The 26085-nt window shown below is 32.0% G+C and overlaps 1 protein-coding gene across 1 annotated transcript in view; it reads left to right on the top strand.

Annotated features, from left to right (window-relative positions):
• The first annotated feature begins 674 nt into the window (after window positions 1-674).
• Window positions 675-26085, top strand: part of LOC112683062 (netrin-3-like) — a 76008-nt gene continuing 50597 nt past the window's right edge. The window contains exon 1 of the mRNA XM_025553922.1: window positions 675-2404. Coding sequence (XP_025409707.1) covers window positions 1159-2404 — 1246 coding nt within the window. The 5' untranslated portion in view covers window positions 675-1158. The remainder of the gene's footprint in view (window positions 2405-26085) is intronic.

Raw genomic sequence — 26085 nt, 5'->3', positions numbered from 1 at the left:
TTGTTATGGAAATGGCCTACGTCCACCGCGAACCATATTATATCCAAATATACACGCACGCACACGCACACGCACACGCGGGATAATTTATGCGTGAGGGTTGAACTACCACCACCGAAACCACGTCGGAAGCGCAGGTGATGCGAACGTGTGTTTACCGTAAGCGGGTAACGAGTGCGCAATAAATACCTGAGAAATGCGTTGTACGACCGTAATAATCGTCCTGTGTACATTCGATAATCCTGGCGCACGGTATACCGTCACGATGACTGCGTACGCGACGTCCCGACGGCAGTCCGAAGCCGACCGTAAGTTGTCATCGGTACACGAACGTGCTTGCGAAAAAAATAAAAACAATAATAACGATAAGTAAAATAAACGCTTACCGCACGCGCCGTCGGCTGAGAGAGGGGAGGGGAATATAGATAAGAAAAAAAATAAGGACGGTAGTAATAACGGGAAGACGACGAAAAAGAAGCAGCGGAGCAGGACGAAGAAGAATAGGTAAAACAAAGTTGCCCGTTTGCCAATTTCACCTCTCCCGACCGGCCGGCCGGCCCCACTCCGGTCGTCCGCCGACCTTTTTCCACCCGATTGGAGCGCACGAGACCCGCTCCGCCCCGGCCGCGCGCCGCCAGACGCGCGGCACCGTGTCTGCCGCCCGAGATCGCGGCAGTCAGTCTCCGGTCCCGTGCATCATCGTCGTGGTCCGCGCGCGAGCAACCCATATACACGCCGCTGATAAACACCCGCCGCGCGGTAACCTACTGGTAGCCTAGTGTCGTACGGTTTCCGCGGTGTTCCCACGACCGCTTGTTATACGCGTGCACCACAACACCTCGCTACCGTGCGTGACGACCGGGTGTTCGCGAAAACAGTGCGATGTTCGTCTGGCGTTCGGCCAACTGCGCGTAAAAATACGAAAACGCTATCGAAATACGGACGGACCGCAGCAGCAGCAGCAGCAGTGTTTGTGCGCGAGAGAGAGAGAGTGAGATAGTGAGAGAGACAAAAGCGATCGTCGTCGTAACCGCAGCCGGTTAAATGGGTGTTTTTTGCCGATCGCGTTGAGGTGTAGTGAAACGCGCGGTTCCGACGTATAGTACACGTTTAATAGCAGAACAACAGTGCGTCAACACAGTTTCCGAACACGATACGATGACGCGTCCCTATCGAATGTACGTGGTCGCCGTGGTTCTCGCCCTGTGCGCCGCCGTCATTTCGGCGTCCGCGGACTCGGACATGGACGTGGACCCGACGGACCCGTGCTACGACGGCGAGCGGGCCCGCCGGTGCGTGCCCGATTTTGTGAACGCCGCGTACGGCGGTCACGTGGAAGCGACTAGCACGTGCGGCGTGCGCGGTCCCGAGCGGTACTGCGAACTCGGGCCCACGTCGCAGGGTGTGTGTCACGTGTGCGACGACTCGCAGGCCAGACGCCGGCACCCGGCCGCCTACCTGACGGATGCCAACAACCCGTACAACACCACGTGCTGGCGGTCCGAAACGCTGTCCGCGCAACCGGTGGACCCGACGTCCGCGCTCCCGCCGCCTGACAACGTTACGCTCACGCTGTCGCTGGGTAAGAAGTACGAGCTCACCTACATCAACTTGCAATTCTGCCCGAAGGCCGCGAAACCCGACTCGATAGCCATTTACAAGAGCATGGACTACGGCAAGACGTGGCAACCGTTCCAGTTCTACTCGGGCCAGTGCCGCAAGGTGTACGGCCGGCCGAACCGGGCCGTCATCACCAAGGCCAACGAGCAAGAGGCCCTGTGCACCGACTCACACCGGTTCAACGGTGCCGGGTCGTCGGCGTCTCGAGTCGCGTTCAGCACGCTCGAGGGCCGTCCCAGTGCTATCGACTTTGACAACAGCCCCGTGCTCCAGGACTGGGTCACTGCTACCGACATCAAGATCATTTTCAACCGGCTGCACTTCCCGGTCGGCTCGGACCCGCCCTCGGCCGCGTCTGTCAGCACCACCACCACCAGCACCAGCACTACTAGCACCCCTAGCACTACTGGCGAAGATATAGGTATCAGGTCGGATTCTGAAGAACTGCTGAACGGTAACAAGACTAGTGCGAACCTACTGATGCTGAACCCGGACCAGGAATTGCAAGGACACGAACCCGAGAAGACTACCGCGGTACCGGTGATCACTACCGCGTCTTCGTCCACCGGTCGCACGTACCATTACGCGGTTTCCGACCTGTCCGTGGGCGGTCGGTGCAAATGCAATGGACACGCTTCCAAATGCGTACCGTCCGGTCCCGGCGGCACTCTGGTATGCGATTGCAAGCACAACACCGCTGGACGAGACTGCGACCGTTGTAAACCATTCCACTTTGACCGGCCCTGGGCCAGGGCTACGGTTCGCGACCCTAACGAATGCAAATGTGAGTACCACTAAATTCGTTCATCGTATAGGCCTCGCGTAGATTGTTCGCTTACGAGCAAAATTGTCAGTCGAGTATACGTTTCAGACGTGATACGACTGCAAAAAGAGCAGTAGACGTTCATGTGTGTAGAAAAAATTAAACCTGAAAACTGTTAACACGCCATTATTAGGTTTAAGTATTCATTTGCGTTGTGTACGCTGTATATGGCGGGTTAGACGCGTTCACATTGGTTCCACAGTGGTTACACGCGTTTGCCTCGACCGAAGTATACCGAAGTGAAACGCATGACATAGAAGGATATGTGTAAAAGATGTAAAATAATTTCAAATGTTTTTTTTTTTTCAAAACAATTTTTATTGATTTTAAGCATGCAAAATTACATTTTCAATATTCTTTGGTATAGTTCACGGATTCGGTCTGATTAAATTAGAGTTGATTATAAATATTCATGTAGGATTTTATAGTTTTATTTAAGATGCAGAAATCGATAGCTTCATAATAACGTGATGCATTTAAATTACAACATTTACGAGGCTTTTTTATAACCACTGATTAAACCATTTCATGAAAGTTGTGCGATTTCATCAACGTCACGACAATGACAAACGTTTTAATTTTAATAAATGTTAGTGTTTTAACGGATTTACATTTGATTTGATACAAAAATTAGCAGCTAAATCGATAAATATGAAATTACTATATTTATATTTAAACATTGAATTTAAAATAATTCAGACCGTATTGTTTGTATTTTATTATTGAGGTTTAAATGTACCGTAAAAAACCATCAGTAATCGCGCTCTATTAGTAATCCACAAAGGCGGCCAAATCGAATTTAGTTACTTTACCTATACGGTTTTCGATCATGTTATGTAGGCTGTGTTGACTGTTGTGGACGCCAACGTATTAATAATGTGTACGTAATGTTTATGGTCATGACCATTGTTGTTCGTGGTGAGTATTTTCAAGGTGTTAAATTTAAATACACTTCAGGTTTCGATGACGTATGTACCTACAGTGAAATTATAAGATAATAAGACACATGTTCAAAATGTATTGACACCTCCTTTCTCGGAAATTATTTTGATATTGAAAAATAACTGAGGGGTCGCACTGTAATTTGTCGAGAGATCAATAATAATAATGTTCATTAAATTCCCGACAGACCTCATGTAGAAACTGATGATTACAGGTTAACAATACACAATGGTGATCCTTTTTTTTTCTATTTAACAACTCTACAGAATTGTATTTCCTAAACTGTTAACACTTATGTTTTTCGTTTTACGATGGTTTGACTTTTAAAAGAAATAAAAATATCTAATACCATAATATCTAATACCATAGTAATCTAATACCATAGTTGTGTTAATTTGACAACGGTCAAAAAACATTACAATTAATATTTCATGAATTAGTGATTCTTATTATACATTATAATTCCAAATAATTATATTTTACGACACGCAGACGCACACATACATGTATTCACATAATGTATACAGTTTGTTGTATAAAATAGCTACTATATACGAATTCCTACTACCGTCTACCTACATATATTATGATGTTATCGGTGTGAAAAAAAAAACCGAAAAAATGTGTTTACGAAATGCATAAGCATAAAAAAAGATTAGTAAGGTAGTTAAAATAGTATTAAAATCACGATCATAATAGTTTTGAACCCGAAAGGCTGTACCGTTTATCAAATTGGCGGCTGTATAGTTTGATCTATATATACCTAATATTTCGATTGTAATCGTTCAGTTTCGTGCAATCGACTAACGTTGAGATTTAACAATAGATGGATTGTTATTTCTTTCTCTCTCTCTCTTTTTGTCATTGACCCCCGTGAGTTAGCTGACGATACCCCATGGTACAGCATCACAAACGTAGACGGACATAAGATAAAAATCTGTTTTCGTGTTATTTTTTTCTCTTCCTCCTTCCCGTCTTGCTCGCTCTGTCTCTCTTTCTCTCTCATATAAACGCGCGCGCTCGATCGCAGCACATGCACCATCACTATCCTCTTCCCATCTGGCCCAGGGTGTTTTGTATAATGTTATGTACCTACTCCTCGTTTTGGAATCTCTTTATTTATGAATCGATTCTGGTCACGCCGGCTAGCGTGAACCGGTTGCATAGGTGAGAAATAACAGGGCCGTTTATTAACGACGACGTCCGCACGTGCGTAGACTTTTCAATTTTTACCCAAGATAACAGTTGTCTCCCAAGATGTGTATACTCTTTGATGAATCACATATTATTGGAAATGTATTGTAGGCATGATCAATGTTAATAAATAAATGAATATCGTCAAATATATCGTTCGTCATCGATAGAATCTATGAAATATGTAATATATTCTTAGGAAAAAATCGTTATTTTAACGTTTGGTGTACTCAATATGATATTATTAGATACATTTAAAATTATAAAAACAAAAGATTAATAAAGATAAAAATTAAATTAAAAACATTTTGCGTGTAAAAAAAATAAACAATTTAAAAAACGATTTTGTAATTTATTATGTCATTCATAAAAAGTGATCGGTAATGTTAATAATATTTAATAAGTACTTAAAAATGTAATTTGTTACGTCTGTGGTTGACAAACGAACACCAACCTAGTAAATTTATTTTGATAATCCCTATTTTTTTTTGGCACTTATGTTTATGTTAATGCCTTACATCTCATTATAATGCATAATGCCTTGTTACTATTTAAAATTGCCATGTTTATGTTAAGAGTAAATGTACAAATTATCTTATCATCATAATACATTTTAATTAATACAACAGTATAATAATATATACTTCTTAACACAAACCGTTTAAATTTAGCTATCTTGGATTTTTTTTGACATTTAAACAATAATTTAACAATTTATGAGTAAAATTAAAAACAACAAAATTGTAATAATTTACATAATAAAACATAACGGATTTAAAAAGTTTTATAGCTGGTATTAAATTTGTAGAAAAACACGATTAACAATGTTTTCAATTCGATTTCATTTAAAAACATAGACTTTTGTGTTGTAAATTATTATTTTGTTAACATAGCTTTATCTTATACCACATCAACAATTCAACATCGCATAGTTCTACGTGCGCATGATCTTTTAAACATTTAATGACGTGGGTCTCAGACAAGTTAAGGGGATGATAATTATTTAGGAATTCTCTTACTCGTCAGATTTTTAGGTATAAATACATACGCATGTACGTAGTAGTACCTTGACTACACCGTTAATACAATATAATTATTAGGGTCCGTAATTTATTGCTTGGAGCTATTGTAACATACATGTACATGTTCTAAATGTTATCCAAATATTCTATTTTTCTTCTTGAAAAACATATTGTGTTTATTTTTCGTGGGTTTAAACACAAAAACGAATAACTAGATAAATATATTTTATAATCTTGTTTAAATTTAAAACTTACGCATAATCTATATTAAGATTATGGATAACACATTTAAAATTATTTTTTTACATCAAATTTTAACTACAATTTGTTCATTCATTTAATTTTAGTTGAAATTTTAATGTTTTATTATCATCATATTTTATTTTTAAAACTTCATTGGGACATTGTTCATTTTATGTAGATATTAATAAAAATAAATCTTATTTAAATGGCTTCTACCCGCACGTTTATTGTATAGACTAATCAATTATAAAACTAGTTTTAAGTTTAATTTTAAAATACTTAAAAATATATTGTTATAACTGTTTATTATTACTATTTTAAAGTAATTAAACAGTACCAATGAAAATAATTTAAATTGTTCAGTATTTAAAATTATTGTAATGTATTACTTATATTTATGTCTATCATTGTATTCACCAGTAAGTGGGTAATGATAATTATTCTGTTTACTTATTTTAGGAGAGAGTCTAAAAATTAAAATATTTTTAACGAGTTTTATTAAAATAAGTGCTTGGAATTCATTCACGGTTAATTAATCACTACTGTTTCTATATAAGTTACAATACACAGATTTCAAATATTTAATTAATTCAGATAATGCTTTATCGATAAGTAAAAAGAATAATTATATTTAATAAATATGATACAAACAAATTTAGTGATTGCCTGCTAATTTTGAGTTAATTCAAAACATTAATCGAATTCTTATTTGATAAACATCGATATCATTGTTGTACCATACTATATATTTTTTAAAAATAAATATTTGGTACGGTCATAATAAACAAATAGTAAAGTTATTGAATATATCAAGACTTACAAATCCGAGTACTGTGTGTCGTGACTGCCGCCGTGTGAATATCGTGTCGGCAAAAACGGATTTGCTAATTTGCAAACAGGATCCTGTCCCCCAGTGCATTTTTGCACTTATCCGGACGCCGCCAGACAGTTTTGTGTGTATACAAGAGTTGACATTGAAAGCTGTATAAATCTCTATACACTTCTCCCCTTATTGGATACATTGTTTTAGTAGGAAAAAATGACACGACACGATCCCTATATGAAGAGATGGTTGGTTCAATGAGATGTAATTTGATATCGGTGTACGCTAACGTAAGCTTTTTAATATTTTTCTTGTGACACTCATTAAAATGTTAATCGTTTATAAATGAAATTATTATTTTACACCAATGCGGAGTAGGTACCTATACAAACAACATTTAATTTGTTTATTTAGTCGATTTTAAATAATTACAATTAAAATAATATAATAATATAAGCAAACTAATTATAACGATTTAGTTATATACAGTTAAATATAGTTATTTCGTGTATGCAATTGTAACAACAGGGTTGGTTAAATCGTAAAATGAGATATTAAATTAATATTAGATTATCCAGACGTTTTCGTTAGTTGAATATGTTATATTTATTATTTATTTTGATAATTTATAACTTAAAACGGTGTTTGCGTATATACACGAGTACTTGTTTAATTGTATTGATAGCAATAAGTATGTATTTGTTGTCAACACTAGGACGTCGTAAAATTTTGTGTAAAGGTTTTGTTTTTGATCGTATTGAATCAATTTTTTAAAATGGTTTTATTTATTAACAGTTGTCTCGTAATGAAAATGATCCGTATATAAGCCCGAGTATTGTGAATGTGCGATGAAATGTTATGCCAATTATCATAATAGGTGCCACCACTGACAACACTGGCCACTCCCATTTCAATTTTCTCGATTGCTCGACCGAAACGTACGCAGTGTATTGATGTAAGGTGCTTTTTTGTCAGTTGTGTCAATAGTTACATTTAACATGGGAGTGTTAGAGACATGCCAGCGGAATTTATCAGACCAAATACAAATAAATATCGTGATTTAAAAAAAAAAAAAAATAATTAAAAATAATATTTTCGCATCTACAAACGTATAAAAATTATAATAATTCATGTGTACGTGTTGCGTAAATTAAATATTGAGTACGTATACCCACTCCGCTGAACAAACTTAACTGTGCTGTCGCATAATCAAAGTAAATGTCGTTGACAAGGCGTTTTCTGAACGCAATAATTGTCCAACGCCGTTAGTGAGTTGATACAAAATAAAACTTAATTCGGTATGCGGTTTAATAGATTTTTCCAGATGAAATCGGGGTGTATGCACGCGCGGGTGTTATGCAGTACGACTAATGAGTAACTCGTTCCGTTGCGAGATTGAATTATTGTTGTTATTAATTTCGCATCGTTATGATAAGCGCGCGCACAATATTATATTCCTTTTATAATTTTGCATGGCAAAATAATAATCGCAAGATTGTGAAAACGTATCAACTACATTATCGACGAACGCCACGTGTGTACACGCATACATAGTGTATGCGTAAAGGTACAGCGCACTCGTGTTACACGAGCCGTGTAGCTGAAACGTGTTGGGAATTCGAAATGTTCGAATCCGAGATTGAACTCCACGCGAGATTAGTTAGTTATTCATTGATGTGACATTTCGAGCGAGTGCTGGAGACTTTTGCGTGCCCGGTGTAGTCGCGCCTACACTGATGTACGACTACGCAGAAAGGAAACTTATATTGTTATACCTGGGGCGGATTAGAATAATAATAATAATAATAACAACAATAATAATAATAGTAACAACAGCAACAACGGCAAAACCATATTGCATTGTTATTTCGTTGCTCAACCTTTGGCCTCCGGAGGATTCCAGACGATCAGACGACCGCTGCCGAGCACTGGACGGGCCCAGTGCTTGTCCGATTGAACTCCGATGATGTAGCACCAACCAGTAGCAACCTGCGTCGTGTACATAGTTTGTCCGGCGAACGCACATCTGCAACGAGTCGTGCGGCTGCACAGGGGCGGAAACGGAAAACGGTTTATTTTCGACCGTTTCAAATGTTATAAATTATAACACTTCAGTGCCGAATCCATCGGGGATGTTGGGAGGGGGGAATTAAATGCACCGGGGCCTCTAGAACCAAAATCTAAAAATTACATTGTTTCGTTATTTTTATTTTTTTGCTTTTTCGTGCTCTTATTTTTACACTCATTCGTTGTATTTCATTCAACAACTTTTTATAGTGCACTTATAAATCGAAATGTCTAAACATATCTGTATTTGAAAGTGGTTCATGAAAAAGAAAAAGGAATTAATTTTATAAAAAAATGTTTTAAGAGGTTTCTTATCGGCATTTGCACACCGGACTCAGATCCGGCACTGTAACGCGTACACGTGTATTTAAATTATTATCATTATTTATCATTATTGTTATTGTCGTATATCATGAGAGTAGTAGTAGTAGTTAGTGATGGGAATAATCGAATGATTAGTAATAGAAAAAAATAATAAAAAATAATTAAACTGTATAGTTTTATAAATTTTGATACATTTTTATCGTGCAATATATTCGTGTGATTCGATAAATATTTCTATAGACAGTAGAGCAGTATTGTCAGTGTACTGTTCTTCTATTGTTGTCGATTCAAAAATATAAAAACATTTTTGTAGCTATTTTATAATTTAAATTTGGATTGTCAAAATCATTCGATTATTTCCAAAACTAGTGGGTACTTGCTCATTTCTTATTACGGTATAAGGCAACGTTTTCCGATTTATGGGTCGGAAAATATTTTTGACGAGTTGCTGTTCGTAAACTAATGACGATAAAAATATCTTAGTTTTCAAATCATAAATGAATATGTCGGAATTTAGTTTTGCAGTATTGCATTAAATTATACGATAAAATTCCTTTTAATAAAACTGTTGGTAATGTTATCATATCAAAGCGTTTTAGGTTGTTTTTTTTTTTAGAAGGTTCGTCCACCCAACACAAATAACGTTTTTGTGCCACGGTAACGCAAAGGTTGGGAAACACTGGTCCAAGGTATCGGTATAAATAATTTAATAAACGTACGCATCCGAGTAGAGACGAGCACGAGACGCGGTCGCAACGGATCTTCCGTCGAAACACGCCGCGCGTATCCGTGATCGTTTCATCAAACCGTTCGTATCGTCGTCGCCCGTCTGAACGCAATAGCGACGCACGTGAATCGCTCTAAAAAAAAAACTGTTAACTGCTGCAGTACAGTTGCCTCCACCGTTAAGTACCTTCGCCGCCGCCTCTTGTGACAATCGTATGGCAGCCGCGGCGTGTTTGTTGGCAAACGACTCGCGCGGGCGGCGATCTGGGTTCAGGCGCTTACTAAAACGACCGCGCGAACAGTAAACAAATCGGTTTATTCGCCGTACCCATTAATGTGCCCGCGAAACGCTACGGCATCGCACGGCGACGTATCTACGTAGGAAAAGGAGCCCCGGTGCGGTGAGTAAACCAGGTCCCCTGACCGACGTTATCTGTGCATGAAAAATTCAAAGTGCTTATATTGCACATCATATTGCGAATACTTATTATGATGAATCGATAAACGAAAATAATTAACGATGAAATTGACAGTCGTGCAAAGTGAAATGTGAAAATCAATGTTTATCGCTGTAAACAAACATAACGCATATTGCATCAATTCATTTTTCTATCATAATTTTTCCGCTTTGTAACTGGAATCACCACTTATCGTTTGAAAATTTAAATCAGTATTGTGAATTATTTTAAGGATTTTGTTTCAGAAATGTCTGTGTCCCGGAGCATTCCCCCACTTTGCCATTTTGATAGTAGCGCTATTGATATCGTACTGGTACACGGTCGTGTTACTCGTCCATCAAGTGATTTGTTGCGCAATCGACAGGACAACGAAAATGACTCGTTTTGATTCTTGATAACAACATTGTCGCACGTAAATTGTCAATTGTGTTTCAATAACATTACACGGGCGCACGTCATTACACCCGTCATCCGTTTATTTATTAACCTCAAACCGTTTTTGCATATGGTCCTTATTGCGTTGCCGAGATGTCGAAAACGATCTTTTTCCCCCCTCCTCTCGGAACTTAATTTTCACTAATTTTTTTTTTTTTTGTATTTCTTTACGGATCGAACTGATCGCGCGCATACACATTTCGTCGATCCGTATGATCCTTGATTCAGCAAACAACGTAGTGGCTTGTACAGCCGTTTAACAGAAACACGCACATCTGATTTGATATTTCTTGTTATTGCGCTGTCACGTAAAATGGTAGAAGCAACAATAGACTGATGATATCAGTGTTCAAGAAATGCTCGTTTTGCGAACAATTTTTACATGAAATTTACCCCCGGTTTTTGAGATCTATCCGTCCGGAAAACATAAGGAGTCCCTATCCCCGACAAAACAGTCCTGTTAAACATTTCCCTTCCGGTAGCTTTAGTATGGTTAACTACAACATTACGGACAATCGAGAATCCGGCTGGATCCGGGAACATATGCGGAACGTAACGACGTCGGGGCAGACAGACCACCGATCTCTCCGAGTATCGTGCAGAACGGTGTGTGACTCCGTAATCTCCTCGTTCGAACGCTGTCCGGCGTCACCGATATCCGCATGCAGCGCCCTCCCACCTCACGTAATGTATTTTTAATGTATATAATAATAATTTTAATTTCTTCTTCATTTAAAGTTCTGGTTCAAGAAATATGCAATATACATCTTTTTTACATAGATTATTACTATAAATTACTCTACACTAAGTTACTATCCTTTTTTTAACAACAACACGAATATCCACCTGCACACCGGCTCGCACAATTACGTTCATTTGTGAACAACACGTCGCGCAATTACACTTTAATGCGATCATGTGCGGACACTGCATGCGAACACGGTGAGACGCTTCTTTTATTTTTGCGTACCGTTTCGCAAGGCACACTCATTTCTGTTATTTATTAGAAATATGTGTTATATATTTTTCATTTTTTTTTCTGTCAAAAATAACGCAGACGAAATTAATCCTTATGTTCTCCCTTCCCCCTTATTCTCACATCAGCGCTTTTGGCAAACACTATTTAAATTAAATATATAACGCTTATTCGTTTAAAAAAACAATGGTCGATTACGTATTTTTAAATGTTTTAATATTTCATTCGCTGTATCGATGCAATCCGACGAATATTTCATCGAAACGCTTTTTTTTGTTCAAATGTTGGACGAATTACTATTTTAATCTCGCGTGGTACATTTCCTTTTGAATCTCACATTTTTTTCTCGATTACTTATCATGTTTTATAAATTTATCGTATTAGAATTTATCAATGTCATTTATCGAATCCCGTCCTGGTGAGATTTAAAAAATAACCATGTGATGTTGTCATCAATAATTAAATCTTGAGAAGAAATATGATGTAGATGTCTGTCAATATAAGCTAGTAAGTATATATACTTGAACTATATGTACCAATTTTTCCGAATTTATTACCTTATCTTCTAGGTTTTTGTAAGACATTAAAAATCTTGGTTATTGGACGAGGTAAATTTCATACCAAATTGTATAATCAAGTGTTTTGTATAAAATCTGTTAAATATTTCACTCAGTTTTTTTCGTTTGATTTATACTTGAGATTATGTCGAAACGATACTGAATATGTTTGGAGTTGATTCTCATTGATAATTTGATTCGCTTAATTCTTCAAGGCTTATGAGTTATGACTTTTTTTTTTATTTCTGTTTAATCTTGTATTATAAAATAAGAAGTAAAAAATAAATGTATAAGATAAATTAAATATTCTAGTTTTTGATAAATATGATTTTGGAACAATCTCACAAACGATTACATTATGAATATTTTTATCTGTATTTTTCATGAAATATAATAATTATAAATTATTTTAGCTTTTATCGTTATTATAATATTATTTTGTATGTTTTCATTATTTGATTTTTTTTTATGGCTTTTTACGTTGTTTGTATTAATTGACAACCAATACAACTTTTCGTGTTTATTAATTGTATACATAATAACTATACGGTTTTTACTACGGGTATGTAAAACTAAAATGCATATGTGTATACAAGTTTAATTATATTTTTCATAATGATGACTCCTACAGGTTTAGACACATGTGGTGATACCTCGGTCAGTTCTCACATGCACGTCAGTTCGATTTATCATATTTACTTAATGGCAGCTGGATTAGAGAAATTTTCATTATATGGCAATTATTTGTTGAATGAAATTAATGGAAAACCATATCTTGTACTTGCGTGACCCAACCAAACATAGTTGGACAGTCATAAATATTTCAATTTTTTACCTGATCCTACACTTATTATTTTGTGTTATGGTGAAATTTAATCCCTAAAAACCAATCATAAACCAACGGTAAAGTGAATAAAACGTGCGGCACTTTGTACGTTTATAATTTATGAACCGGTATTTTTAAATTTACAATTCACACCTACGGACCTGTCAAAGAGACCAAAAGACTCACTTGGTTCCGAATTATGAGTACGTCCCATTTACTTTGATACGTTCAAGGTACCAATTCCACGATACTATTTTTTTTCGTTTGTCCGCTAGTACCTCTCTCTTCCTCTATTTCCCTCTGAACCTATTTGAACTCTATTATAGCAGCCTAACGATTGTATGATACTAGAAATTATGAAAATGAAACGGAAATATATATATTTAATACATTATACTTTAAAACTTGCCATGCACATGTAAATAACAGGCCTAAAAAAGTATTTATATGATTTTGATTATTTATTATAACCAGTAACCACTTACATGGATCAAAAATTATATAATTCAAAGTGGGTATCGATACGTTACATGGTTAGGTATTAAATTAATATTGTCAATTCATTTTTCGTTTAATTTTAGTTGTTAATACGTTTACAAATGGTAATAATTTTTATGTACTTGTACGTACAATTGATTTAGTTCACAAAGTTGATAAACACTATTTTTATCATAACTAAGAAAACATAGATTTAAAACCTACATAAATACTAAATTACATTATTGTTATTGAGATTATAATTTTAAGATTTATGTACTTGTTAGGTATAATAAAAGTGTATTAGTTATTTATATAAAGAGTAGATAAGCGTGATACTTGTGGTATGCTCAAATATTGTAACTAAATATAATAACCTATTATAAAAGTTTTATTTCCCTACCGTATTTTGTGTTAAGATTTATTTTCTACTAAAGCAACAACTATATATTACACAATATACCTATTAAAATAAATATTATTAAACTATTAACAGTTTAATATCCATTTTTTAAATGTTCACAAAGAAATACATAGCATGAGAAGTAACATTTTAAAATTTAAATAAGTTTACAAGACATTTTAAATTTAAATTCGTTTAATGTAATATGAAGTACTAAAAATTAAATGGTAAATAGCGAAATTATAATAGTGATCTACAGTATACACGGTATACTATTTATTTCATTATGTAGTTGTGAGGTTTCGTTCACTTTGGAATTCATCCGATAAGTTTTCTCAGAACTATATCGTATCGTGCGTTATTACTGTTATTACAATGAATGTTTCGTTTTGTGTTTAATATTATTTTGTATTTATACATTGTATAATAAATATAATAATTTAATATAAATACATTTAAATTCGTAATTATACTTCGTAACTGAAAATTTAAATACTATAAATTATGTGTTTTTATGCATTAAAAGTAAACCATTTAATAAAGATATCGATGATTAAATAAACTTCCTTAGTGCCGCTATAATTACCTATACAGTTGTAAATATCTGTTAAGCTTAAATTATTATTGTGAAGGCTTGTTATTTATTCAAATATTTTATACTACACTTTTTTAGACCATTATTTTTAAGTAAGACATAGTAACAATATGTGTTAACCTTTAAGTTCAAATGTATGCAGTTATGCATTACCATTATGTCCTCTCTAGTGTGTGAAACCGGGAAAACAAATGATTCTTGATAAAGGAAAACTTGAAGTGGGGAAGAAAATGTTGTGAATAAAAAATAAACTAGCCATGTTTTTGTGTTACATTTCACTTTTCGGAACGTTTAATTAGAATGGGGAGACAAGTCTCTTCCAAACCTTCCAGCTTTGAAATTTTTCTACTAGGGTTTATTCTCCAAACAATGATAATAATAATATTTTGATAATCATAATTATTACGAGGAGTAAATGTAGCGTTAGAAACAGTTATTTTAATTATACAATTTTTAAATGAAAAATCAATATATCTTAAAGGAATAGTTTTTATACACTTTGATTTCACTCTTGAGTGAATCTCAGAAGTTTGTATACTAATTTATGAAATAACTTATTCTTGTATTTTCTTAGCGAAAAGTTAATAACAATATGATAATTTTATTGGAAACTTGATAATAAAATTATAGCTGTCGAAATATATTTTAAAACTTATAATTTTTAAGTATACAATTATTTTGTATATGAAAATCTTGACATGCCTTATGTAAAGAGTTATAATCATAGTGTTTTCTTACTTTTTTTATTTTTTGGTTTTTATTTATTTTATTTTTTATTATTAATTTGTTTTATAATGAAAAGTAAATTTACAGTATTTTTAGGTTGATTACAAAACTTTTATTTAAAAAAACTTACATGTCGTGAAAAAACTTTTTGTTTGTACTAAAATGCAATATAAAAAAATATATGAAAAGTATCCAAAAATAAAATATTAAAACTTTAAATTCTAGTTTCAAGTTTTATTTATAATCAACCAAATAAATTATCCTTTTCCCAAAAATTAAACTGTAAAATCAATCAGAATTCAGTATTTATTAAGCTTTTAGCCAGTATGTAACATACAATGTAGCCAGTATACACTTTGTTCTGTAAAAATTAATTTTTTTATTTTTCAAGAAGGTTAATTAAATTTGTTATTTTCTTTAACTTTCAGAATAATTATTGAAATGAATTATCTAAATTATCATATAATTTTTATTTTTTTATTTATAGTATCTAGTACAATTTATTATAAAATAATATCTTTTTTCCTTTAGCGATATTTTTCTGCTTATCGATGTTATCATCTTTATACATAATTTTTATTTAAAATCTATACTTTTTATTAGGTAAAAAAAAAAAATATTTATAAAACCTTTAAAACTAACATTATTTAGATTTTAAACCAGCAATTGCATAGATTAACCGAAAATACTTAAAAATAATAGATTATTATTTCCGATTACCACCACAGATATAAGAAACATGTTTTTTTACCCTTCGGGGACTACGATATTTATGCGTGAACATAACCTATTCTTATCAAGCGATTTCATTATTTCTAAAATAGTTTTATGCTAGAATAAATCATAAATATTAAGTTTATCAAGGACGATTTAAGATATTTGAAAAATTATCAGTAATATTATAGTTCAAATTATAAACGCAATAATTGTTTTAAATATATTTTTTTTTAAAGCCTATGCAATTATTGTACAATATGTTATTAAGCGTTTTGGTATTATTTGTAATCAAAAAACATTAGCAAAAGAAAAGGATGAATTAAATTTTTATTTTAATTTATTCATTATTTTAGTATTTTATACAATGGTTACCAAAAGTAATGATTTATTGATAGTTTCACTTGATGTGAAATTTAATAATACATTTTTTTATATAATGTTTTTTTATCTTAAGTAAGTTAATTATATTCAATTCTGTATGGAAAAAATAATTATTCGATACATATGATAATCAAGTAAAAGTCAATTATATTGACTCTATATACTATATACTATATATACTCTATATAGTTACTCTATATACTCTTTATACTCTAGAGTATATTATGTTTGTTGATTTATATCCCGGGATAAATATCTTTCCATTACGAATGCAATGTACTCCTTGGCGATTTTTGAACTAACATTTCATTGTGCAATTAATTTAAATATTGGAAAAAAACAGTTATTATTTCTACATATCTATTACTATAATTGGTTGCGTTGCTTTGTTGATCTGTTTAAATAGATTCCTATAACCAATTTATTTTGTAAGTCTTCTAAGAAATCGGGAAGAAACGAATTGTTATTATTTTTCAATAGGGTTTATATATTATTATTATATGCTACTTATCCCGTGCATCAAAGAGCCTCTGGACCTCATGGGGTAATTATTCCAAGCCATAATAGTAGTGCTTGTGTTAGTATACGTTTATAGCAAGTACTCGCAGAGGGGGTTTTTCTTGTCTTCAATTTTTATTTATTGTTGGCGTTCACCGGTTTTGACAATCAACATTTTCCCGGTGGTGGTGTCTTCCTTGGGATAAAATGGATATTCTAAACTCCCACACACAAACGCTTCTACGTCCGGTCATAAACATATCGGGTTTGTTTTGTACACATAAGCGTGTAAAATACTATTAACAAAATACTAAATAATATACTATGTACTCCAAAGGTACTCTGGGAAAATTATATGTTCGACGGAAAAACAACGGTATAACGTAAGTGTGATCTCTTTGCCTGGATTAAATAACGTGATGGTATTTTATTTCTGTACCAGTAACATATTTGTGTGGTATGAATACTTAATAACACCTAAATTTGAATAATCGAGTTAAATTATATTTCAAGCAAAAGTATTAATGACACTACAGTACAGTATGATGTTGTACGGAATGTTTTATGTTTTGATAAAACTAGTTAATAAGAGTATAAAATCAAGTATAACAATTTTTTTTCTTAAAATCAATAAATAAAAAATATTTGATGAAGATATTTCATTAATATTAAGTTATAAACATCTTATATTCTACAGTAGATAGGTAGTAGTTTTAGACAACATTTTAAAATATAATCAGTACTTGATATCTTATTTATACATACGATTTTTATGATTAATTGGTTTGAAAAATATTGATTAAATTATATGGTAGTTATCTATAAATTAACACATTATAAAATGTTCAATTAATTATATTCTTTCTTGAATACCCATTTAATAAAACAGAAATAATGTTTTACAATTTTTTTGTTGTTTATGTCTAGTTGGAATGTTTTTTTTTTTAACTTTGACATTATTAAGAAATGTTTTACGTGTTTTCAAGTGTCAACCCAAGTAACTTATATTGTTTTCTTTTGGTCGTTGTTTACACGCATATTTTTCTAATATGTACATAAATTATGTTAGGATTTATTTGTATCACACTAATCAAGTGTAGAACAAATTAAAACATCACACAAACTATTTCAATTTAGTTTGTGTCATTTGGCTGTGGTATTTTCGTTGTTCTTAAAACTGATTTATTTTAATCTCAACATCTTATATTCTTAGCGTTCTATATACATCATTTTGTATTTCTTTAATAAAGAAATTTAAAAATAAATAATCTTAGAACTAAGAGGCCGATATTTGGTAAGATATATTACTATCGAGTTCAGTGTGATAGTATATATTATTTTGTATTTGTCTTATATTATTTGATTGTATTTTAACGAATAAATATTTGATTATGAAAAATGATTCTAGATGTGAGTTGATATGAAACATGCGTAGGTAATGACCATTTGAAAGATAAAAAAGAAAAATGTTCATCAGAAAAAAAAATTAATATTTAATAATCGCTAAAAAAAAAATTAATCGTCAATATTTATAAAAAAAATTAGTTTTGCTGTATTTTGAAATCAAATTTTTTTTTTCATAAAAAAGGCTAAATCTTATTATTTTTTGAAATAAATAAAAGGACTTAGCGATGTACTAAGATAAAATTATCAAGTTCTTTAATACAAAATTATTAATATTATGTTTATAAGAAAAGTATTTAAAAAATCTAAATACCATTCGATTCAAATATCACTATTTAAAAACTGTATTTCCTGTAACTGTATGTGTGAATTTACAATCCAAAAGACAAATACCAGAAACACAAGTATCATAAAAAAATCAATCGGTCCATCTGAAATCATTATTTAACATAAAAATTAATTTTAACAAAAATATGATTGATATTATGGAAAAAATGATGATTTAAACATAGGTACGAATTCTTAAAAAAAAAATCGTAAAAAAATGCATAACCCATATTTGTACATTTTTTCTATGCTGTTTTGTCCGGACCGTTTCCTCACAAATATTATTTTACAACTAATAAAGTCTGGTTTTATTTTCAACATCCTGACGTAAATTCGTAGGAATAACAATCGTAAAATGCGTTTTTCTCCCCGTTTCAAACACACACACATATGTCTATACTCGATAATTGCAGAGACACGTTGCTCCTGGAGAGGAACTCGTATTCAAATTTAAGGATAAATAAATATGCGTATGCAATTTATTATAAGCATGTATAATGTATATAGGTATTATACATGTGGATATTATTGCATACACCGCTTGGATAATGGGCTCGTATTTATCACATAGTGCGAATATTGTCATTCACGGACAATGCAGCCCTGCGGATACTCTATTAATAACGTCCGTGTTTGACAGCACTGTAAAATATGCGATATGGGGTCGTGTTGGGGATCGAGTGAGCACAGAAAAAGACGGAGTGCAAGAGAGACGGAGAAAAAACAGTGGCTTTGTAGAGATTTTTATCGGCTGTGAGCATACGTATACACCGGTACTTGGGGTTTTGTAAGCGGCAAGATATTATAGTAAACCGGCGGACCACCTGCGCTACCATATTCTTGTCCATCTGATAGTTCTACAGTTCTATACTGAACCCGACGGAGAGAGAAATCTCAAACAAAATCGAATGGTTTTGAGTTAGAAAATTAAAGCATATTTACGCATACCAATATACCAACATAAATTATATAATTAATAACAAAACATTGGTATAAAAAATATTGGTATTGAAAGAAAAAATAACACATTTTGTTATATTGCTTCTATTAATTTATGCTGTTGTTATAAACGATTTTGGAACAGAGATCAAGATTATTTTCACACATATAATTACTGTGTATAATACCTATGAATTCATAACGTTTTTAAATTATCACATTTCCAATCATGTAGGCAATATGGATAAAAATCAATTTTTTTTTACAAATATGTATGAAATATATTACTATACAGTTGTTTGAGGTTATAGCCATATGCGTATTCATGCATATTTTATGTATCTACAGATTATGGATGAAAAAAAATTTGGTAACCAACACTTGAATAAATTGCAAATTGTGGTCCGTAAAGAATCTCGTAGATATTACATTTATTATTTCAGACAAAATACCATCATAAGTAATTCAACCTCTGTGCACGCTGCCGCATCAAAGTGTACAAATGATTCTATTTTGGATTGCATTGTAGATATGATTAGTAGAAGGAGAGAGAGATTAGTAGAAAATGGAAATAGCATACACCACTATTATACCGCCTACACAAATTGCAAAATATACCGGCACGAGTTTTCGTTTTTAATATTATCACAATTCGAATATATTATACGAGTGCCATAATGTACATGTACATGTATGAAAATTATTTTTCTTCGTTTTTAAACCTCAATTTGTTACTGAAAATAGGGTTCATTTTTACAGAAGTTTTTTCGATTTATCATGTTGCTTAATTGTTTACTTTTTTCATCCTTTTTGACATGGAGTGATCTATGGTTGGTTTACTTTCTTAAATTTAAAAAGTTCAGTACTCTTTAAATCAAGGATACACGCAATCTAAAAGTCATTCAGCTTCTATATGAAAAGTACCTATAAGTATTTTAATACACTTGGAAAAACACAGTTTAGATAATAATTAAAATTATATTTTCACTTTTTATAAAATATTTGATATAAAAGATAATCATTAAAATATAGTAATAATCGATCTTTAAAAATATTTGAAATTTTTATTTTTAAAAATACAGCTAGTATCTACAAGATGAGCATATTGTGCATATGTCATACGTAAATAATTTTAACGTTATAATTATTTTTTAAAATGTTTGTCTACAATTTTTATATTAAAACGATTTTTAGACAAAATTTTTTAAATGTATATATGAATGCAAGGAAAAACTATATTCAACAAGTACCTGGATTTTTTAACTATAGTTGAAAATCTTAAACGCTCAACTACTGTTTAAGTGTAATTTGTTTGCTAATTAGGTAACTTCTTATTTATTATATATAATTAATTTTATACATTTAAATGCCGAATTATATATATATACATATAGAACTCACATAACTGCGTTTACAGTTATTTTTTATGAGTATTGTAACAATTTTGTTTTATTTCGTTTAATTTTTAGTGCCAATTAAGTCTACAAAAGACTTAATCTATATTGAACGGAGAAAAAACATGTTAAAAAATAACCTTCTATGTATATATTTTACCATGGATCAAAACCGGCCGTGTTCCAATTTATATTCAACAAGTATTCAGACGTAAAAGCTGTTTTTTATTTTTACGTTTCATTAGCGTCTCGCCACTCTTGTTGGCGATTCAGATAGCAAAGAAAAATAACTTATTCTAAGTATACTTCATGCGTCTGAAGTCCAAATACAAAATCGAATTTTTTTCATCCAAACAATTCAATCGTCGGGGTTAAGGTCCAGCACATTCAGGATTTCGTAGTTTTGTCAGCAAAACAAAACTCGTTAGTTTCATCATAAATTTTGCTCCAGCCGATCGTTTTCATCCTCAATACATAAAACGCGCGTTCTAAATACACTGCAATGGATGCGTGAAATCAACCATTTCGTCATGGAACGAAGTTTTATACATATGGAATATTCATTGGTCGCACATGTGTTCAAATACATCACGTGTCTTATTTTACTTTATTGTGTTTAAGACAAACGCTATAGTATCCTATTCGTATATGTACACATAATATTATAAACATGTACAATAAACGATAAATCAACCATTGTTATATGTCGCGCCAAGCAGTCTAGTCCTACGGTCGTTTGTGTTGGTGATCCTTTTGACCCTATGGTCCACAACCAATAGGCGTCGATTTTTTTTCTCTCTTTCTCTTTCTCTATTTATCTCTTTCTTTCTCATTCTTTCTATTTCATCATCTTGACAATATAATCGCAACCCAGTAATCAGGGATGTTTTTCGGAAGGATACATTGTTGTAAAAAACATCAGAACAGATCATGGTCAACGCATTGTTGAATTTAATGTTTTTATACTAAAAATTAGTTTTAGTTTTTAAGACATTATATCTGAATATAGAAAATATGTAAGAAAAATGCAAAAACTATGGATACTTATAAAAACAGATCCTCAACAATCCGTTTTTTTTAAATTTTACTGTGATTTTAACGGTTTTTTTTTTTTTATATATATATATATATAATTATTCATTTAACTTTTTATTATAGTTTAATATGCATAAAAATTATACTTTAAAGAAAACTATTAGTAAGTTAATGATGATAATATTATTTGTGAAGGAATAGTTTTTATTTATATTCAAATTTAAATTCGAAGTATGATGGTCTCTATTTAATTTTTCATTTGTATGTATATATATGTACATAGCAAATTCTTAACATTTGATTGAAAAATAAATATAATTTTAAATAAAAATGTATTTATTTTGATTAATTTGATAAAATTAAATAATATCTGTTTAAATAAACTCAACATTATGTTATGTCATGTAGTTTAACGTAGGCCACTAATATTATTTTTGAACTTAAAACTACAAATACTGTTCTAGATATTTAAAATTAATAAGCTATAATATTTATTGCAATAGTATCCATATGTTAAACAAATTATCGTTCGTATACATTTGATTGTTCTTTGTTAGAGAATTTAATATACAGATTTTTTATTCAGAGAAAAAATATTCGACAGTGCATTGTAAATTGACCGTCACAGTTAAGTGTAAAAATGCATGTTCTACCTTCAACGTTTCAAAGGCTTACGGTTTATTTTCAAAATGATTATTATAGACAATGAATTTCTTAAACGTTGTAGCGACACTAGTAAAAAATTACTTTTTGGTTCTTTGAGATACAAATCTATATAGACCACTTTCATAAAAAAAAAAGAAAAACAATTGACTACTTCCAAATTCCTTAAATACGTAGTCAGTGTTTTTTTTTTTAATGAAAACATGTTCTCTTCGTTAGTGATTCAAGTATTGTCCACAGCGGCTACTACATATGGACTTAAAAATATATTTATCATTTTTATAGTTAATTTTTTCCAACGGAATTCCGATTTTATTATCATTTTAAAGCAGAAAGTTTCAATGGAATTTCATTCCCGTTTCGTATTTTAACAATCTTTCATAGCAATGCAATATTACGTGTATAATGAAGTTCGAAAAAAAACAAATGATTTATTAATAATCATATAAATATAATATATATTCTTTTAAATGGTACTAAAAAATTAATTTATATCTTGTTAAAATCCGTCCATTTGTAGAAAAAACCGTATTATTAGTTTACCAAAGTAGATACCATATAATGTCGGAAGAAATGCAATATATAGACACTCATTAGTTTTAATTTAAGCTCGATAAATCTTAGTTGACACAAATATAAGCACATGGAATTTGTACTGCTCTGTTACTACGTTTATGACTTAAAAACCTTTATATTTAATTCGGTTGTTTTTAGACAAAACTGGTATAAAATATTTTGATGGTTAAATAATCAAATAATTAATAATAATCAAAAATCTACGGATGAGATTAAAACAGTATTAGTTGAATATTATACAAATTATTTACTGACATCATCTTAACAGTAGCTTATATTTAGTCGCTGTTAACATTCCCACACAAACTAAGCATAAATACCGAGTATTTTAATAATTAAATAACAAAAACCTATTTCAATATTTGTAAAATTATTTTCCAACAAATTATAATAGTTCCTATTTTAAGTTTGTTAACAACCGACGAGTATACCATAGAACTAGAAAACACGAAAATCGCGTCTCACCGTTTTTTTTTCTTTTTTATAAAAACATATTTTCCCTTTTTTTTTGTATTTATAAGTTAAAGACTGCCATCGTAAATTTAAAAAAACGTAACAAGCGAGAAGCGAACTTTTTTTTCTTACTTTGTATCTGAAACATTCTATTTATAATGAGTGAACGGGCGGATTTCGCTCCTTGGTACCGAATAATAAAGAATTAACGAACTGGATACTAATTTAGACAAAGGGAGTCGTAGGATGGATTTGAAACAGTGCAAAATACTTGAATGTTTTACTAAATTTGCGGGCCGCAAAGACATAGAAACACCTTTTGGTCACATAGCGGTAACCAACGGCCGGATGCTTGTAATATTTTTGCTCCACGCCTGTTAGCCCTCATTCACCTGTCCTCGCAGGCTGCCTATTGTTTCAAGCAATTACAACTGGCTGGGATTTATTTAATTATATTTGTCCGGACGAACGAGCCTTTTGTGGTTCCACTTTGAATACTTGCTCGCCCTAATGAGATCTACACTTCCTATCGACAAATCAATTCCAGCCGAGTTAATGCTTTCGTTGGTTTTGGTATTTATACAATAATAAAACGCAACGGGTGTGCTCAGGTGGAGTAAAATTTTTTGCAATTAATCGCTTGGTATTGCTTTTAAACATTTATGAATGTGTGCTAAATATTCAAAGTACGAATTTACGCAATTTAATTACGACTTATATTATAATATAAGTATAATATAATTATAATTATAATAATAGTATAATATAATTATAATATGTACAATAATATATATGTTGAGTGGTTGTTTAAAAAAATTTATTAAACTGCTAAGGCAACTATAGTAAAACATAAAAAAAAAATGTATCGTTTTGTAAAAATTATTGCAATGGCAGTTGGTATAACGAATTTATCTTTTCATTTAAAATGCATGTATTTATTCAAACCTACGGGCGAGATGATTGATAACTCGTACCTATTTGTTCACCTATTGTTAATATACGAGATTAGGATTATAATATTATTACTGGTTACATGGTCCTATTCATGTTGATACTTCTATAACAATATTTGTATGACATGCACACAAATTACCGACTGTTAATCCATGAACATAAATATTTAAATGTTTGGATCAGTGTAGGTTATATCGATGATTTATGGCTGTTATTAAAAAAATAAAATGTTAAAATAAAAAAAACATATATTAAAAATTCACGTTTTTAAATTATTATGTTTTCTATTGCTTTGGTAAGTGACACTTCTGAATGTTTTACTTTTAGTTAATCATCTATATTTAAAAAAAAAGTTATACAATCATTTATTTATCTGAGACAAAAATAATAAAAACAAATACAATACGATTTTTGAATGTAATACATACATATAGTATTAATTAATATGTTTAACAATAACAGTAGTTAAAATAAACAAATTGTTAACTTCAAAATTCTATATAATTTTTAACATTTGTTATTATTCAATTTAGATTCTGTTTCGTATCAAATCGTAGATTATACTTTAAGTACCACTAAAATAGTTTAAGTAAAAATAAAAATCAGTGAAAAATCCTCTGTAAATAAATTCGATTTACAAATATTGTATTTGGGTTTTATCCAAAATTTTAGCATCAGAAAATATAAATTCTTTGATTCTTAACTAATAAATTTCATGTGTCCGGAAACGGGTCAATGATTTACGAACAACCTGAGAGAATCCCAGTGCGAGCAAGAAAATGCTTTAAACTATATACTAGAACAGTGCTTCCCAAACATTTTCGACTCACGGCGCCCTTCTCTAAGTCATAGCATGACTAATCATAAGGAAAATGTTAGACCCGATAGTATTTCATGACGGCGCGGTGCCCTTATACACACATCGCGGCGCACCGGGGGCGCCGCGGCACACACTTTGGGAACCTATGTACTAGAGGTTTAATGGGTTTTTGTAGTCTCTAGTTTGGTCAGGTTTTTGACTAACAAATATCGTTGGGATAATGCTGCAAGGGATGATCCAGAGTTCTATCGTGCAGCTGTATTTGTATTGTATTTTAATTTGTATAATATCAACACGATTACCGTTTGACGATAGAACACTGGTCTGCATATTTTTATAAAATTATCCTCACAAAACTATGTTTAAATGTTGTGAGTCAAAACCATTGATCAATGCATTAACTATTTTCCTTGATGGATGGTACCTATGTATTATAATACAGTTTATATATTTTTTTCCATCCATATCGTTTTTTGAAAAGGGCGAAAGCAATATTACTATTTTAATCCACACGATTTCATCCGGGTTTCTACGTATTATTAGTATATACAACGAGCCCGCGGACTGGGGAGGCAACCGATTCGATTTACATGTTATTGTATTTCAACTGAATTAATTAAAACGATATTCGTCGGGAAATGCGGTTGTGTGTGTGTATGAGCACGTGCGCTTGTGTACGTGTTTGTG

This window comes from Sipha flava, unplaced genomic scaffold, assembly GCF_003268045.1.
Source record: "Sipha flava isolate LNK unplaced genomic scaffold, YSA_version1 218_pilon_pilon, whole genome shotgun sequence".
In the NCBI taxonomy this organism is placed as follows: domain Eukaryota; kingdom Metazoa; phylum Arthropoda; class Insecta; order Hemiptera; family Aphididae; genus Sipha; species Sipha flava.
The sequence above is the reverse complement of the archived record's forward strand: the minus strand, read 5'-3'. Positions and strand labels throughout refer to the sequence as shown.